At 44.4% G+C, this 17221-nt stretch overlaps 2 protein-coding genes across 8 annotated transcripts in view; both read right to left on the bottom strand.

Moving 5' to 3' along the window:
• Nucleotides 1–1994, bottom strand: part of grid2ipa (glutamate receptor, ionotropic, delta 2 (Grid2) interacting protein, a) — a 58761-nt gene extending 56767 nt beyond the window's left edge. For 2 of the 5 annotated variants that reach the window (XM_071396075.1, XM_071396066.1), the window contains exon 1: nucleotides 1489–1994. In XM_071396075.1, coding sequence (XP_071252176.1) covers nucleotides 1489–1570 — 82 coding nt within the window. In that variant the 5' untranslated portion in view covers nucleotides 1571–1994. The remainder of the gene's footprint in view (nucleotides 1–1488) is intronic. The other 3 variants (XM_071396056.1, XM_071396046.1, XM_071396082.1) reach the window with 2 other exon arrangements.
• A 1293-nt stretch (nucleotides 1995–3287) lies between these two features.
• On the bottom strand, nucleotides 3288–17111 carry e4f1 (E4F transcription factor 1). 3 transcript variants are annotated; one of them, XM_071396004.1, is made up of 14 exons: nucleotides 16957–17111; nucleotides 16333–16475; nucleotides 16140–16230; nucleotides 15731–15921; nucleotides 15430–15550; nucleotides 15168–15320; nucleotides 12442–12614; nucleotides 11894–12139; nucleotides 8726–8840; nucleotides 8170–8387; nucleotides 7707–7905; nucleotides 7241–7413; nucleotides 6852–6935; nucleotides 3288–3634 (listed from the first exon to the last, which is right to left on the bottom strand). In XM_071396004.1, the coding sequence occupies exons 1-14, from the start codon at nucleotides 17051–17053 to the stop codon at nucleotides 3353–3355; spliced, it is 2286 nt and encodes a 761-aa protein (XP_071252105.1). In that variant the 5' UTR covers nucleotides 17054–17111; the 3' UTR covers nucleotides 3288–3352. The 3 variants fall into 3 exon arrangements, with proteins under 3 accessions (XP_071252105.1, XP_071252089.1, XP_071252097.1); XM_071395988.1 differs by lacking the exon at nucleotides 3288–3634 and adding an exon at nucleotides 3825–5169; XM_071395996.1 differs by lacking the exon at nucleotides 3288–3634 and adding an exon at nucleotides 3825–5169 and having other exon boundaries at nucleotides 15731–15912.
• Between the last annotated feature and the right edge of the window lie 110 nt (nucleotides 17112–17221).

Below are 17221 nucleotides of genomic sequence, written 5' to 3'. Positions count from 1 at the left end.
TCAACTTGCTTTAAGACCAGTGATCATGAAGGACAGAACAGAATGATGCTGTTTTAGACTGTTGGGACTCAGCCTATGTCTGTCATATCTTTCTGTTCTGAACTGCTGGCCCTCCCCTGGTCACTGGCCTCATTCTCATACTGCAGTCAGCGGGTGCCACTCAACACCACAAAATGGCTTCCTATCCTCGTCTCCTCTCACTCATCTGCACTGATCTGAACCGACGCGATAGCTGAAGGAAAAGTGGCAGATCGAGGCCTATCAAAATGACTTGCTTTATCTTGTCAAGTTGTTTCAGATCAGTGCAGTTGAGGGAAAGGTGGATACAAGGGGAGGAAACGTCTTTAGATTATTGAGATGTACCCATTCATTCTCCTCACTCTCTCCTGTACCAGACTGTTAACCTCCTAACACTGGAGTCTACAGCCACAGCCTTATTCATTTAATAGGCCATATGATGATCCTATGAGGATGAATGTTTAATGAAAAGATGAATAGGTTTCATGACTACAGCAGGCAGTTTATGCAAATTCAATGACTTAAGTGGCAATCTTTCTCTCATTATGAAGGGGTGCATGAAGACACACACACTCTCTCTCTCTTTCTCCCTCTGTCTCTTTCTGTATCTCTCTCTTTTAGAAACGGGTGCATGAAGACACACACACACACACACACACACACACACACACACACACACACACACACACACACACACACACACACACACACACACACACACACACACACACACACACACACACACACACACACACACACACACACACACTCTCTCTCTTTCTCCCTCTGTCTCTTTCTGTATCTCTCTCTATCTCTCTCTCTTAGAAACGGGTGCATGAAGACACACTCACGCACACACACTCTCTCTTTCTCTCTCTCTTTCTCTCACTCAGTACCAATGTGTAAAGGTAGCCTATTGTATGTGGATTTCTTAAAGTGAACAAGAAATGGATGGTCAGATCAGTTTGAGACATTTCAATCGAGAAAAGCTGTCAACAGTGGCATCATTACATAGTTCTACACTGACTTTGCAGGGAAAATAAAAAAGTGATGGTGTTATGAAAATGTACGCGCCCCGGATTATCTGAATAAAAGTTCAGAACACAGTGAGAACACGTCGTTCTATATTTCACTTTGAAAGTCTCCATGTATTGTGTCATAAAACAACAAAGTCTAAAGTAACGTGTCAAAATAAATTGGGACATCTAGACCTCTGAGAAAGTACATTGGTTAAATCAAACATTTCTTTCTTCGATGTACCAGGACACGCAACCCCACCGTTGAGATTAAATTTCCCACGGCCTTCTTCTCTCTTCTCCAAATCTGAAATATTTCTGAAGCCCGCGACCTAGATACACACACACAGCTTTTGTCCTTTTGTTCTCTTCTGTCTCTTCTCCTCCTCTCTTCAGAAGAGAGGGATGAAGCAGATAAGAGGAATAATGAAAAGGAATTAAAGTAAAGACTTACAGAAATCTTTGGAGGCACCGCGAGGTCCAGACTTGCTCTGGCGCAGCGAGAAGCGGCCTTTGCGGCTCAGAAAGCGCCTCATCTTGACGCTGGTGGTGTCTACTGAGATGTCAAGGTTTGCGAGGACACGTCCAGTCAACAGCCCAAAGTCCCCGTCTCTGGTGCCCAGTTACGCCCTTACCCTCTCTCTGGCTCCTGTACCCAGCTCCAGCACCCCCACCAAGACCTACAACCCAAACCCTCTCAGGAGGTCACATCAGCGTACAAGTATGCTGATGTCTCCCTTTCACGGATCAAAGAACCAGAGATATGGGGCAAAAGAGGAGAAGGAGGCTGGGAGAGAGAGGAGACGGTCTGTAAGTCAGGCTCCCCATCGCAGGTAAAATCTGCCGGCCCACAGCCCTAGCTAGCTGCTATCGCAGAGCGCCCATACAAAAACTGGGACACTTTGTCCTCTAATGATTATTTTGCGAGAAAAGGTAGCGCGAAGCCCCATTTTTCTATAAATACCTCTGCCTCTCTCTCTTTCTCATTCACTCTCCTCCTACCCTCTCTCGCTCTGGTTCTTTCAGATGGGGCCCTCTCTAAGGGCTGAGGACTGACCCAGAAACAGTGAGGAGTGCCAGCCAGGGACACTTCTCACTGATTAGAGAGTGTCAACCTCAGTGTTGAGGCACTGTAGTCTATAGGCAGTAGGCACACAATGGCTCCTCAAGGTTCATCTAGGAAACTTGAGATTGAGGGAACAGGTTAAAGGTAACACATTCCAGGTAGCATACCATCCTTACATTCCTGAGGCGAGGAAAAGGAGCAAGGCTGGTGAATGTCTATTATACCTGATGGTAACTTCCAGAACCTTGGCTGAGGATCAGCACGAGAGCAATCCTGGTTCCCTGTTAGACACTGACGTCAAGCTTGCACCTCCTCCAAACTGGCTACCTGAAAGTGAGACCTGTTCAATTTCAAATCACCCGTTATAGTACTCTTGTAGATCTGAAATGATAGCAATATGGTGATAGCTCCACCATGCACTGTAATAGGTTATGTGGACCAGCCATCACATTGCTTACACATATAACCTTTCAGATCTAGTGTCTAAGAGTAGGGGTGTGGTGTCAGTTTGAAATTTGGCAGTATCCCTCAGTATGAGCCCTGAGGAAACCATTTCCTATTGGTAAGTGTTTACCCCTCCGGGGCTGACTTGACCTCAATGGATTCGTGATCAGTGTGTTTCCAGTGGGAGATGCAGGCAGCAGCACTACAGCTGTGGATTGTCCTCTGTTCTAACAGTGATCATGGCTCATGTGAAACTCTGCCAAATAAATCTCTAGAGATGATCATGTTCAACAACATACAGTATGCGGAAACTAATCAGGGAAACAAAGTGATTGTGATGTTTGAGTAGGTGTCTTTGATTGGACACAACGTCAGCAGAGTTAAGGTTTAGTTATGAATGGCTGGATCACCATGCCAGTATGTACAATACAACGGGCCAGAATCAATGCTTTGTTTAGTAGAGATGGGGACATCCTCACTAGGTGTCTAATAATTTACTTTATTTACTTTGCTAGCCACAGGCATGACAACAAATCCCCCATTGGGGACACACAATTAAATTTCCTAATTCCACAACCAAAAATAGTTTGTACAAAATACTTAAAAGGCAACACAATTGCAGAAAAATATACATCAATACACCATTGGCATTACATCATGTGAAAATGCCCTGTTCATCTTACAGTAGAAGACTATGGGGGATTTCAGACTTTGAAAAAAGGAAAAAGCCAAAGACATGATTATATGTTTTGTTTCAGGATTGTTTTATTCATATCAAGTAGCCTGATCCCATTGCATCTATGATAGATCAAAGGACTATCTCAGAGTAAGGGCAGCTGTACAAAAAACCCAGAGGGGTGAAAAGATTTGTCTTCATTCTGACAGCCTTGAGAGAGAATGCGAGCGAAAGGCATAGGAGTAAAAAGAGTGAATGAGAAAAGAAAAGTAAAGTGAGAAGAGACAGAAGGCAACAACAACCACGGGCAAGGTGAGCAGCAAGGCTGCTTTGTCCTGAATCTGCCAGGCTGATGAATCCACTCCCGCTCCTCCATCTGGGGCCCACTGAGAGCTGCTGGGTTGCCCACGGCAACTGTAAACACCAGACCCAATCAATCGATCAATAACTGAATCAACCGATCACTTCTCAACCTGCTTTTCAGTCAGGTATACAGTACACAGGAACCATTCATCCATAACAAGCACATTTTTCACATACACAGGACAAATAAATTCCTTTTAGTCTTCTGCAGAAACTCAATTCTCAAAGATGACATGCAAAGTTGTACTGAAAGTAGCATTTATTCATTCCACGCAAACTGAGCCAGTCAAGTAATAGATCACAGCATTTGGCAGTATTGAGGAGTCTGTCCGTCTACTGGTTGGCCTAGTTGTCCTGCTGTAAGGGTGATGTGTAATGGAGACACACATCAGCAGTACAGTCCAACAGCTAAAGATCCCAGTCATATTCACTAGGCAACAAAGAGTAGACATTGTCTAATAAGAAATATTAATTTTGTTTTTTCCGTTGCCAAACGTTTTAATATGGTGTGCCCTAATGAATACAATCCAGAGACTCTACGAACAATCACTAAAGCATTTTAAATCTATGGTCAAGCATAACAGAATATTTTATAATGAATCTGTCCAAGGTAAACAACTCCAGAGTCATTAGGTAGTATAATTGTTTTAATTAAGGGGGGGGGGATTTTATAAAGTTGACATCTCCTGGTGTAATGTCTAAGTGTAACAGAAACAGTGAACATTCTAGGGCTTTTGAGACTATCAAGGCAAAGGTAAGTACTTGAGCTCCTGTGACCTCGCTATAAGCTTACTGTTCGTACCATGTGATTGGTTGCGCAGTGTTGACAACCAATGACATTACAGTTCAGTGTACTAAAATAAAGGCAGCTCCACTTCTGTACAAGTAAAACTTACACTTCAGTCCTCCTTCAGTGACTTAAGACATAATACCCTTCCAATAATAGATTGCAATCCTTACCCAATAGAAATCGACTGTAATACTGTAACATAAAATGTCAAACTTTATACAAACAGAATCTTTCAACCTTATACAATGACAGTCCTCATGCAAACTGTCCATAATACAAGCTAACTCCTCAAACATAGACCAATGTTCTCATTCAAAGTCCTGAGTTCTCATAAGAAACTCTTCATAAGACATTCTGTTCTTATAAAACACACTGTACCTATAACTCATGCAAAGTCCTGAGTTTTCAGAAGACACTTCATAACACTAAGAAATCATATAATGACTGTCTGGATCTCCACCTCCTCCGATGACGTAATAACAAACTCCTCCTCCTGCTCCATCACCTCGACCATGTCCTCGCCCCCCGATGTTGTTACCATGGTGACCGTGCCATCAGGCGTTTCCAGGGCGCCGCCTCCTGCCAGAAGGGTTCCGTCGCTGATGGCTGAGGCCAGGGTCATGGCGACCTGCGCGGTCAGGTTCTCAGGCGTCGCTATGGTGATGGTGTCGCCACAGTCGGAGATGGATGTGCCCTCGTCCATGGAGACGTTGCGCACAATGATTTGGTGGCCGCCGACGCCGCCACGTGATTGGTTGACGATCTGCTGCACCACCTTCATGATGTGGTTGCCCATCTGAAAGGTGGGTAGAGCGGGGATGAGTATTGAGATGCCTTCTTAACGTCTACCTAATAGTAGATTTATCTTCTTAACGTCTACCTAATAGTAGATTTATCTTCTTAACGTCTACCTAATAGTAGATTTATCTTCTTAACGTCTACCTAATAGTAGATTTATCTTCTTAACGTCTACCTAATAGTAGATTTATCTTCTTAACGTCTACCTAATAGTAGATTTATCTTCTTAACGTCTACCTAATAGTAGATTTATCTTCTTAACGTCTACCTAATAGTAGATTTATCTTCTTAACGTCTACCTAATAGTAGATTTATCTTCTTAACGTCTACCTAATAGTAGATTTATCTTCTTAACGTCTACCTAATATTAGATTTATCTTCTTAACGTCTACCTAATAGTTGATTTATCCATGTCAGGGATCATCAACTAGATTCAGCAGCGGCCCGATTTTTTCTTGAGAGGATGGTCGGGGGGCTGAAACGTAGAGGATGGTCGGGGGGCTGAAACGTAGAGGATGGTCGGGGGGCTGAAACGTAGAGGATGGTCGGGGGGCTGAAACGTAGAGGATGGTCGGGGGGCTGAAACGTAGAGGATGGTCGGGGGGCTGAAACGTAGACAACGGTCGGGGGGCTGAAACGTAGACAACGGTCGGGGGGCTGAAACGTAGACTGTAAATTGACCAGAAAAAGTCCAAACATATGTTTGACTAAAACATAAGCATTTCAAGACCTGCTTATATTTGTATACGAAATATTCTCTCTCTTATCCATAATAATCTCATCATGTAGACTAGTCTACCTGCAATGTGTCTGCGAGCTGTTGGCTAGAGCGCACGTGCCAGAGTAGGCATATTTGCTATTTAACAGTTTTTGGTAGAGTTGAAAATGCGATGAAAACACATTGAACTTTAGATTTTTATTCGGTATATGAAAACGTAAGCGAAAAAATGACATTTTGAAGGGCTCCCGGGTGGGGCAGTGGTCTAAGGCACTGCATCGCAGTGCTAGCTGTGCCACCAGAGACTCTGGGTTCGAGCCCAGGCTCTGCCGTGACCGGGAGGTCCATGGGGCGACGCACAATTGGCCTAGCGTCGTCCGGGTTAGGGAGGGTTTGGCTGGCAGGGATATCCTTGTCTCATCGCGCACTAGCGACTCCTGTGGCGGGCCGGGCGCAGTGCACGGTGTTGCGCTGTGTTAAGAAGCAGAGCGGCTTGGTTGGGTTGTGTTTCGGAGGACGCATGGCTCTCGACCTTCGCCTCTCCCGAGCCCGTACGGGAGTTGTAGCGATGAGACAAGACAGTAACTACTAATAATTGGATACAACGAAATTGGGGAGAAAAAGGGAATAAAAAAAGAAAGAAAAAAGGACACGTGTGCACTACGTCAACACATCGCGCACAGTAGTGAGGTGATATCAGCAACAAGTCAGTTTGGTGGAAACATCGATGGATAATCTGCATATTTTCTTTATGCAGATTATTTTATATTTGCATGAAAATCTGTTGCCAATTGGATGGAAACTTAGCTTTGGTCACATGTTAAATATATGTCTATGAACAAGCAAACAGTGAAAGGTGGGACTGTTGTATGTGTGGAGGGAGGCGAGCACTAGTCTAAGCCATCAAGACACTAGAACACAATTTCTTAGCTCCAGGAGAAATAGGAGAGCAGAGCACTGACCTGATTCTCGTTGTCTTGGATGAGAGTCACCTCCTCGCCCTGCCCCTCCTCCTCCTCCTCCTCCTCCTCCTCCACTCCTGGTGCCTGGGGAGAAGAGACAGAACACGTGAACTACAGAACCTTCCATACATACTGACAGCATCATTTGTGAATGTGATGATGCATCTAATTTCTGTGAGGAAAACACAGATTAATATTCTATTAACAACTGCGTTTACATCAGCACCTTGTCTGTGTTGGTGCCTAAAGCTATGCCAGGTCAAGTTGAAACATTCAGTGAATTCAGCAAAAGGTCTGGATATATTACTTTCACTTTTTCGGCAGTGTGAAATGGGTAATAGATCCATTAGGAGAATAACCCCCCCCCGCCCATCTATAAATGGTCTCACCCTAATGATGTACTCCTGGGTGTCAGCCACCACAGAGGAAAACTCCACCAGCACAGCGTGGGGGTCGTCTGACATGATGGCTGCTGTGGCCAGGCTGTCTGCAGATTCCTGCTCCTCTGAGACCAGCATGCCTTCCTCCCCAGACCCCTCCTTCTGGCCAGCATAACAGCCACCTGGACACACAAACACATCAATGTAATCCTGTGTAGTGCTATGTGGCTGTTTGCTTGTGTCAATTGGGGAATTGATAACATGTATAGAATAACATGGAAAATCGATTACTTCATCAATTAAAAATCAGGGCCAGTGTCAGCCTATCCAAAGTAATGTAAGTCGGGAGTACACATAAAGAATAGTAACACTAATATCACTGATAAGATCAATGCCAGATACATCGGATTCTATGATTCTGACATTGATCTTAATGCTATACATGACCCAGGAGACAAGTGTTAATCATCCTGACCTTTGGCACGTAAGTGGCGGTTGAGGGTGCCATGCTCGGCGAAGCCCCGCCCACACTTGTGACACTTGAAGGGCTTCTCTCCGGTGTGATGGCGGATGTGGCGCACCAGAGAGCCCTTCTCCCTGAAGCCCCGCGAGCAGAACTGGCACACGTACGGCTTCTCCTGGGCGTGCGTCCGCTGGTGCACCTGCAAGGCATTCTGGGACAAAAGTGAAGGGGGGGAAAAATTATTAATTAATCGTCATCTGTTAGTTAACCAATTCACTTCTGACATGCGAGAAAAATTACTGAGATAACCGTTCAATCGAAGAAGCTCCGAAACTTGACTTAACATTAGCAGACTCCTGCCATTTAAGAGACCGAATAAAACTTACGAAAACCAGGAATTCAACAACTTTCAGTCAGAATATTTTTGCTTGCTCACGGCCTCCTTGGTTTAAATAAAAGTTGAGTATGAACAAACCTTGGTCTTGTATCCCTTGTCACAGCTGTTGCAGTTGTACGGCCGTTCCTCGGAGTGGGCCCTCATGTGTTCCCGGACGTGTCCGATGGTCTTGTACAGCTTGCCGCACTCACCACACTTATACCGCCTCTCACTCAGGTGGACCTCCATGTGCTTCTTCAACAGGTAGCCTGTCAGGAAGTCTTTCTGACACATCACACACTTGAAGGGCTTGCAGCCTGCAGAGAACACACAGATGAGCTACTGTAGGTCATGTTCATTAGTGAACGCAACAGGTAGTCCCTCCCCTTCAGACCGGTTTCCTTGGAGACTAATGAACACAACCCAGGGAGAGAGAGACACTGGGGAGATTTGAGAAAATGTAAGAAACAGGGAATACATGATATAGACGTATCTGATTTTGAAACCTTGGCTAAATCCTCTTACCACCCCAATCATTTGATATCAATGGATCACCTATGTGTGTGTGTTGACTAATGATGTAAAGAAACAATGGGTTATGCCGAGACTATCGTTAAAGGAAATCATTAAAAAGAAATGGAGACCGTGGTCTTACCGAGGTGACCTTTGACATGGAAGCGGAGGTAGTTGAGCGCCTTAAAGGAGCGACTGCAGTGAGGACACTTGTGACTTTTAGACGGCGGCAGATCCTCCTGCTTGTCAGACATGTCCTACATGGCAGGGCAAGGGACATACATCATGTTTATCAACCTCCTGCTGTAGGTGAGAGGATACATCATGTTTATCAACCTCCTGCCGTAGGTGAGAGTATACATCATGTTTATCAACCTCCTGTTGTTGGTGAGAGTATACATCATGTTTATCAACCTCCTGCTGTAGGTGAGAGTATACATCATGTTATCAGCCTCCTGCTGTAGGTGAGAGGATACATCATGTTTATCAACCTCCTGTTGTTGGTGAGAGTATACATCATGTTTATCAACCTCCTGCTGTAGGTGAGAGTATACATCATGTTATCAGCCTCCTGCTGTAGGTGAGAGGATACATCATGTTTATCAACCTCCTGCTGTAGGTGAGAGGATACATCATGTTTATCAACCTCCTGCTGTAGGTGAGAGTATACATCATGTTTATCAACCTCCTGTTGTTGGTGAGAGTATACATCATGTTTATCAACCTCCTGCTGTAGGTGAGAGTATACATCATGTTATCAGCCTCCTGCTGTAGGTGAGAGGATACATCATGTTTATCAACCTCCTGCTGTAGGTGAGAGGATACATCATGTTTATCAACCTCCTGCTGTAGGTGAGAGGATACATCATGTTTATCAACCTCCTGCTGTAGGTGAGAGTATACATCATGTTTATCAACCTCCTGCTGTAGGTGAGAGGATACATCATGTTTATCAACCTCCTGCTGTAGGTGAGAGGATACATCATGTTTATCAACCTCCTGCTGTAGGTGAGAGGATACATCATGTTTATCAACCTCCTGCTGTAGGTGAGAGGATACATCATGTTTATCAACCTCCTGCTGTTGGTGAGAGTATACATCATGTTTATCAACCTCCTGCTGTAGGTGAGAGGATACATCATGTTTATCAACCTCCTGCTGTAGGTGAGAGTATACATCATGTTTATCAACCTCCTGCTGTAGGTGAGAGGATACATCATGTTTATCAACCTCCTGCTGTAGGTGAGAGGATACATCATGTTTATCAACCTCCTGCTGTAGGTGAGAGGATACATCATGTTTATCAACCTCCTGCTGTAGGTGAGAGGATACATCATGTTTATCAACCTCCTGCTGTAGGTGAGAGTATACATCATGTTTATCAACCTCCTGCTGTAGGTGAGAGGATACATCATGTTTATCAACCTCCTGCTGTAGGTGAGAGTATACATCATGTTTATCAACCTCCTGCTGTAGGTGAGAGGATACATCATGTTTATCAACCTCCTGCTGTAGGTGAGAGGATACATCATGTTTATCAACCTCCTGCTGTAGGTGAGAGTATACATCATGTTATCAGCCTCCTGCTGTAGGTGAGAGGATACATCATGTTTATCAACCTCCTGCTGTAGGTGAGAGGATACATCATGTTTATCAACCTCCTGCTGTAGGTGAGAGGATACATCATGTTTATCAACCTCCTGCTGTAGGTGAGAGGATACATCATGTTTATCAACCTCCTGCTGTAGGTGAGAGTATACATCATGTTATCAGCCTCCTGCTGTAGGTGAGAGGATACATCATGTTTATCAACCTCCTGCTGTAGGTGAGAGGATACATCATGTTTATCAACCTCCTGCTGTAGGTGAGAGTATACATCATGTTTATCAACCTCCTGCTGTAGGTGAGAGTATACATCATGTTTATCAACCTCCTGCTGTAGGTGAGAGGATACATCATGTTTATCAACCTCCTGCTGTAGGTGAGAGTATACATCATGTTTATCAACCTCCTGCTGTAGGTGAGAGTATACATCATGTTTATCAACCTCCTGCTGTAGGTGAGAGGATACATCATGTTTATCAACCTCCTGTTGTAGGTGAGAGGATACATCATGTTTATCAACCTCCTGCTGTAGGTGAGAGGATACATCATGTTTATCAACCTCCTGCTGTAGGTGAGAGTATACATCATGTTTATCAACCTCCTGCTGTAGGTGAGAGGATACATCATGTTTATCAACCTCCTGTTGTAGGTGAGAGGATACATCATGTTTATCAACCTCCTGCTGTAGGTGAGAGGATACATCATGTTTATCAACCTCCTGCTGTAGGTGAGAGTATACATCATGTTTATCAACCTCCTGCTGTAGGTGAGAGGATACATCATGTTTATCAACCTCCTGCTGTAGGTGAGAGGATACATCATGTTTATCAACCTCCTGCTGTAGGTGAGAGGATACATCATGTTTATCAACCTCCTGCTGTAGGTGAGAGGATACATCATGTTTATCAACCTCCTGCTGTAGGTGAGAGGATACATCATGTTTATTAACCTCCTGCTGTAGGTGAGAGTATACATCATGTTTATCAACCTCCTGCTGTAGGTGAGAGGATACATCATGTTTATCAACCTCCTGCTGTAGGTGAGAGGATACATCATGTTTATCAACCTCCTGCTGTAGGTGAGAGGATACATCATGTTTATCAACCTCCTGCTGTAGGTGAGAGGATACATCATGTTTATCAACCTCCTGCTGTAGGTGAGAGGATACATCATGTTTATCAACCTCCTGCTGTAGGTGAGAGGATACATCATGTTTATCAACCTCCTGCTGTAGGTGAGAGTATACATCATGTTTATCAACCTCCTGCTGTAGGTGAGAGGATACATCATGTTTATCAACCTCCTGCTGTAGGTGAGAGGATACATCATGTTTATCAACCTCCTGCTGTAGGTGAGAGTATACATCATGTTTATCAACCTCCTGCTGTAGGTGAGAGGATACATCATGTTTATCAACCTCCTGCTGTAGGTGAGAGGATACATCATGTTTATCAACCTCCTGCTGTAGGTGAGAGGATACATCATGTTTATCAACCTCCTGCTGTAGGTGAGAGGATACATCATGTTATCAGCCTCCTGCTGTAGGTGAGAGGATACATCATGTTATCAGCCTCCTGCTGTAGGTGAGAGGATACATCATGTTATCAACCTCCTGCTGTAGGTGAGAGTATACATCATGTTTATCAACCTCCTGCTGTAGGTGAGAGTATACATCATGTTTATCATTCCCCATTGACTAACTCACCACCATCTCCTCAGCCTCCATCTCCATCTCCACACACTCCTCCATCACCTGGATCTCTGTCATCCTGCCCTCCACGTCCCTGACCTGCAGGACCTCTTTAGGCATCCCGTCCATTGCCTGCTCCTCGGCCTCCTCCTCAGTCTCAGTGACTGCCTCCAGGGCGATGCCAGAGTTGATGATGGCCTGGCAGATGAGGTTGTCTCCCTCGGCCACCAGGGCATCTGCCTGAGCCTGATCCAATATAACCTAGGGATGGGGAACCAGACAAGAAAAGTGGGTCCAACATGGCCCTAGGAAAAATGTGTGACATCCAAATAGGTTATATTAAACATCAACAGAGATTTGGGATACAAAGGAAATGCTTGAGGGTGGGTTTCTCTATTTTCTTTAATCTGCACTGATGTGATAGAAACGGACAGGCATTCTGTAGGCATTCACAACATGGCCTTCACCTATCCTGTGTTTTCAGATCACTACTAATGAGCAGGTGTGAGAGGAGACGAGGAAGACAGTTTATAGTACAGGAATGCATCCAGATCTCCACACACCTGCTGTTCCTGCCCTTCTCCCTCTACCTCCATGTGGAAGTGGACCTCGTGGATGACTTCCTGTTCTCCGCTGTCAGTCTCCACCACGCTGACCACCGCCGCCTGCGCTTCCTCTTCCTCCTGCTGCTCCACTTCCTGCTGAGCAGCCAATGAGGCGGCCTCTGCCTCCACTCCTGGAATACAAACATGACACCATCAATACCTATATATTTCCCTGTCCAGCTACTTATCTACCGATAGATCCATATATTTAATCTTTCTATCCATATATTTATCTTTCCATATAGTAATTTCCCTCTTTCCATATAAACAAAAGTACACTACCGGTCAAAACTTTTAGAACACCTACTCATTCAAGGGTTTTTCTTTATTTTTACTATTTTCTACATTGTAGAATAATAGTGAAGACATCAAAACTATGCAATAACACATATGGAATCATGTAGTAACTAAAAAAAAGTGTTAAACAAATCAAAATCTATTTTACATGTGAGATTCTTGAGGTTCATGCGGTAGTCACCTGGAATGCATTTCAATTAACAGGTGTGCCTTCTTAAAAGTTCATTTGTGGAATTTCTTTCCTTCTTAACGTGTTTGAGCCAATGTTGTGACAAGGTAGGGGGTATACAGAAAATAGCCCTATTTGGTAAAAAGACCAAGTACATATTATGGAAAGAACAGCTCAAATAAGCAAAGAAAAATTACAGCCCATCATTACTTTAAGACATGAAGGTCAGTCAATGCGGAACATTTCAAGAACTTTGAAGGTTTCTTCAAGTGCAGTCACAACACCATCAAGCGCTATGATTAAACTGTCTCTCATGAGGACCGCCACAGGAATGGCAGACCCAGAGTTACGTCTAATGCAGAGGATAAGTTCATTAGTTACCAGCCTCAGAAATTGCAGGCCCAAAAAATGCTTCAGAGTTCAAGTAACAGACACATCTCAACATCAACTGTTCAGAGGAGACTGTGTGAATCAGGCCTTCATGGTTGAATTGCTGCAAAGAAACCACTACTAAAGGACACCAATAAGAAGAGACTTGCTTGGGCCAAGAAACACAAGCAATGGACATAAGACCAGTGGAAATATATCCTTTGGTCTGGAGTCCAAATTGAGATGCGGTGTGGGTGAACGGATGATCTCTGGATGTGTATTTCCCACAGTGAAGCATGAGGAGGTGTTATTGTGTGGGGGTGCTTTGCTGGTGACACTGTCAGTGATTTATTTAGAATAAGGCACACTTAACCAGCATGGCTAGCATGGCTATCAAGGCAAAGGGTGGCTATTTTGAAGAATGTCAAATATATTTTGATTTGTTTTAAACTTTTTTATTTACTACATGATTACATATGTGTTATGTCATAGTTTTGATGTCTTAATATTATTCTACAACGTAGAAAATAGTACAAATAAAGAAAAACCCTTGATTGAGTAGTTGTTCTAAAACCTTTGACAGTTAGTGTATGTGGAAACACCTTCAAATTAGTGGATACGCCCATTTCAGCCACACCTGTTGCTTACAGGGGTATAAAATCGAGCATACAGCCATCCAAACTCCATAGACAAACATTGCCAGTTGAATGGCCTTCCTGAAGAGCTCAGTGACTTTCAACATGGCAGGTCAGTGACTTTTCAAATCAGTTCATCAAATTTCTGCACTGCTAGAGCTGCCCCGGTCAACTGTAAGTGCTGTTATTGTGAAGTGGAAACGTCTAGGTGCAACAACGGCTCAGCTGAGAAGTGGTAGGTCACAAGCTCACAGAACAGGACTGCCGAGTGCTGAAGCGCATAAAAATCACCTATCCTCAGTTGCAATCCTCACTATTGAGTTCCAAACTGCCTCTGAAAGCAATGTCAGCACAAGAACTGTTAGTTGAGTGCTTCATGAAATGGGTTTCCATGGCCGAGCAGCCGCACACAAGCCTAAGATCACCATACACAATGCCAAGCGTCGACTGGAGTGGTGTAAAGCTTGCCGCATTTACCTCAGGAGCAATGTAAACACGTTCTCTCGAGTGATGAATCACGTTTCACCATCTGGCAGTCCGATGGAAGAATCCGGGTTTGGCGGATACCAGGAGAACACTACCTGTCTGAATGCATAGTGCCAACTGTAAAGTTTGTTGGAGGAGGAAGAATGGTCTGGGGCTTTTTTTCATGGTTTGGGCTAGGCCCCTTAGTTCCAGTGAAGGGAAATCTTAACGCTACAGCATACAATGAAATTCTAGATGATTCTATGCTTCCAACTTTGCGGCAAAAGTTTGGGGAAGGCCCTTTCATGTTTCAGCATGACAATGCCCCCGTGCACAAAGAGAGGTCCATACAGAAATGGTTTGTCGAGATCAGCGTAGAAGAACTTGAGTGGCCTGCAGAGCCCTGACCTCAACCCTATCGAACACCTTTGGGATGAATTGGAACGCCAGCCTCATCGCCCAACATCAGTTCCCGACCTCACTAACGCTCGTGGCTGAATGGAATCAAGTCCCCACAGCAATGTTCCAACATCTAGTGGAAAGCCTTCCCAGAAGATTGGAGGCGGTTATAACAGCAAAGGGGAAACCAACTCCATATTAACGCCAATGATTTTGAAATGAGATGTTCGACAAGCAGGTGTCCACATAATTTCAGTCATGTGGTGTATGTATCCTACCATCTATCCATATATCTATCCATCCATGCATGCATGCATGCATGATCCCTCAATCTTTTGACAGACTGCTACCTTTCTGCTGTCCGTCCTTGCTGACGAGGATCTCCTTGTACTGGTTGAAGCGGATCTTCTCAGTGCAGGGGGTGATGGACTTGAGATGTCTGGTCAGAGCCCCTGACTCCCTGAAGGAGAGCCCACACAGGTTACAGCGGTATGGGCGCTCGTCTGGGGGAAGAGAGGGAGAGAGACTGATGATGGAGATAGGAAACGAAGCTGCATATGTCACATGCAGCAAAATCTCATTCTGAGCCCACCCCCTTCCAGTCCACTGTACCTGTGTGACGGCGGTTGTGACGAATCAGGGAGCCTTTGGTGCGGAAGGCACTCCCACAGAGCTCACAGGGGAAATTCTTATTCTCACTGTGGGTGATCATATGGGTTCTCAGGATGTTTGTCTAGATAAAATGTAGACATAGAAAAATAGGTTTGTTTGATAGAGCATAAACAAGGGAAGAACAAAATCGCTGATAGTCATGATTTCCAAACTTTCTTCCAGACTAGACAAGGTAGTGACAATCTGTAGGGGTTCATTCTCAGATCTATATCAACAGAAGCACAGGTGCAGTACAACTCACCGTTTTGAATGTCTTCTCACATGTTTGGCAAATGTAGCGTCCATCTTTGTTGACCCTGTAGACTGGCTTGTCTGCACCGTCAGGGCTGTGGGCCTCGGTCCCCTCTGTTTGGACAGTAGCCTTCCCTGTGCCACCCCTCTTCCTGCGACTTCGAGAGGAGCGGCCTTCAACTTCTACCTCACCTGAGAGAACTTAAGGCTGGTTAATTTAGTCCCCTCAAATATTTTTTTTGACTAACCCATTTCAACTGGGCATGAAAGTCAAAACAGGAGGAAATTGGGTTTCTGACAGAATATAAAGTCTTTGCCATGAGAAGAAACCATAAATCAATCAAATAATGTCTTATCAGTTACGGACAGATGATACTGGAGGGTGCCAGAGTGCAAAAAGTCAAGGACCATTGACTGACCGTTGTTGTTGGACTTGTCTGGTTCATCTGAAGACAGTCCACTTCCATCCATTCTTGTCAAGGTAGCAGAAGTTCCATCTGGGGCAAAAACCTGACCAAACACAAACGTTTTGACATATCACCCCATTCATTTATGAATTCAACAATCTAAACCGAGTAGGCACCGGGTGTACAATTGCCCGGGCAAGCCTACCTTTTGGTTGTCATCTCGGAGTTTATTGACGGGCACCTGGGGTTCCTGTGCCCGCGTGCAGTTCTGCTGGAGCTTGTGCTGGATGAATGCCTCCAGCGTACAAAACTCGGACTGGCAGCGTCCGCACTTGTGGACATCTTCATCTGCAAGTGAAATGCATGAAAACCATGCGTACAATCAAGAACAACACACTTAAAAATAAATTGTAAAACGTTCAATGTTGTTGACTGGCTAGCTAATTAATTGACACATGCAAGTGACTGGACATTGACATAGCTAAGTTAGCTAGCTACTGTAGCAAGTGCAGCCGCCAGCTAACTTAGCTAATGTTAGCATATTTAGCAAGCCTAGCTAGTTGGCAAGGCTAAAACCGATAAGTGCAAAGTTAAACTACAATCCGAGGATGCTAACTAACTAAATCTGACCAGCGCGACCTACATTAGTTGGCTAGCTAGGTGGATAGATAGATAACATTGACCCGATACGGCGCAAGCTAGAGTGCACCGACCTTATTTTGTCGCCTACCAAGCTAGCTAGCAGCTAAATAAATTGAATCAATTGGAGTGGGCCTACATATATGCCAATAAAAATATTTGACTGTTTTTGCACGTAAACTGTCTTTACCTTCATCTCCGAGAGTTGTTTGAATTGTGACGATGTTGTTGCCGTGATCCGTTTGCTCGCTCACTGTTTCTGCCGTATTATTATTTTCTACATTCATGTCGTTTGAGTTCTCCGTCTCTGTCGCAACGCTACTAGATGGAAAACATGGCGGATTTACGACCTCGTAGTCATAACAACAAAAGTGCAATACGAGGGAAGGAGGGAGAAGAGACAAATCATAGGACCACTTGGATTTTGACTTATGCGTTTTACCAGATTTTGGTAA

This window comes from Salvelinus alpinus, chromosome 1 (assembly GCF_045679555.1).
Source record: "Salvelinus alpinus chromosome 1, SLU_Salpinus.1, whole genome shotgun sequence".
NCBI classification, from domain to species: Eukaryota; Metazoa; Chordata; class Actinopteri; order Salmoniformes; family Salmonidae; genus Salvelinus; species Salvelinus alpinus.
This window is presented reverse-complemented; position numbering and strand designations above follow the sequence as displayed.

Coding starts and splice junctions, on each gene's coding strand:
- e4f1 (XM_071395988.1), bottom strand. CDS start 17,053: ATGAATGTAGAAAATAATAATACGGCAGAAACAGTGAGCGAGCAAACG. Junction 12,615..15,167: donor CAAGGACGGACAGCAGAAAG/GTAGCAGTCTGT, acceptor TTTGTATTCCAG/GAGTGGAGGCAGAGGCCGCC. Junction 12,140..12,441: donor GAGAAGGGCAGGAACAGCAG/GTGTGTGGAGAT, acceptor CCCCATCCCTAG/GTTATATTGGATCAGGCTCA.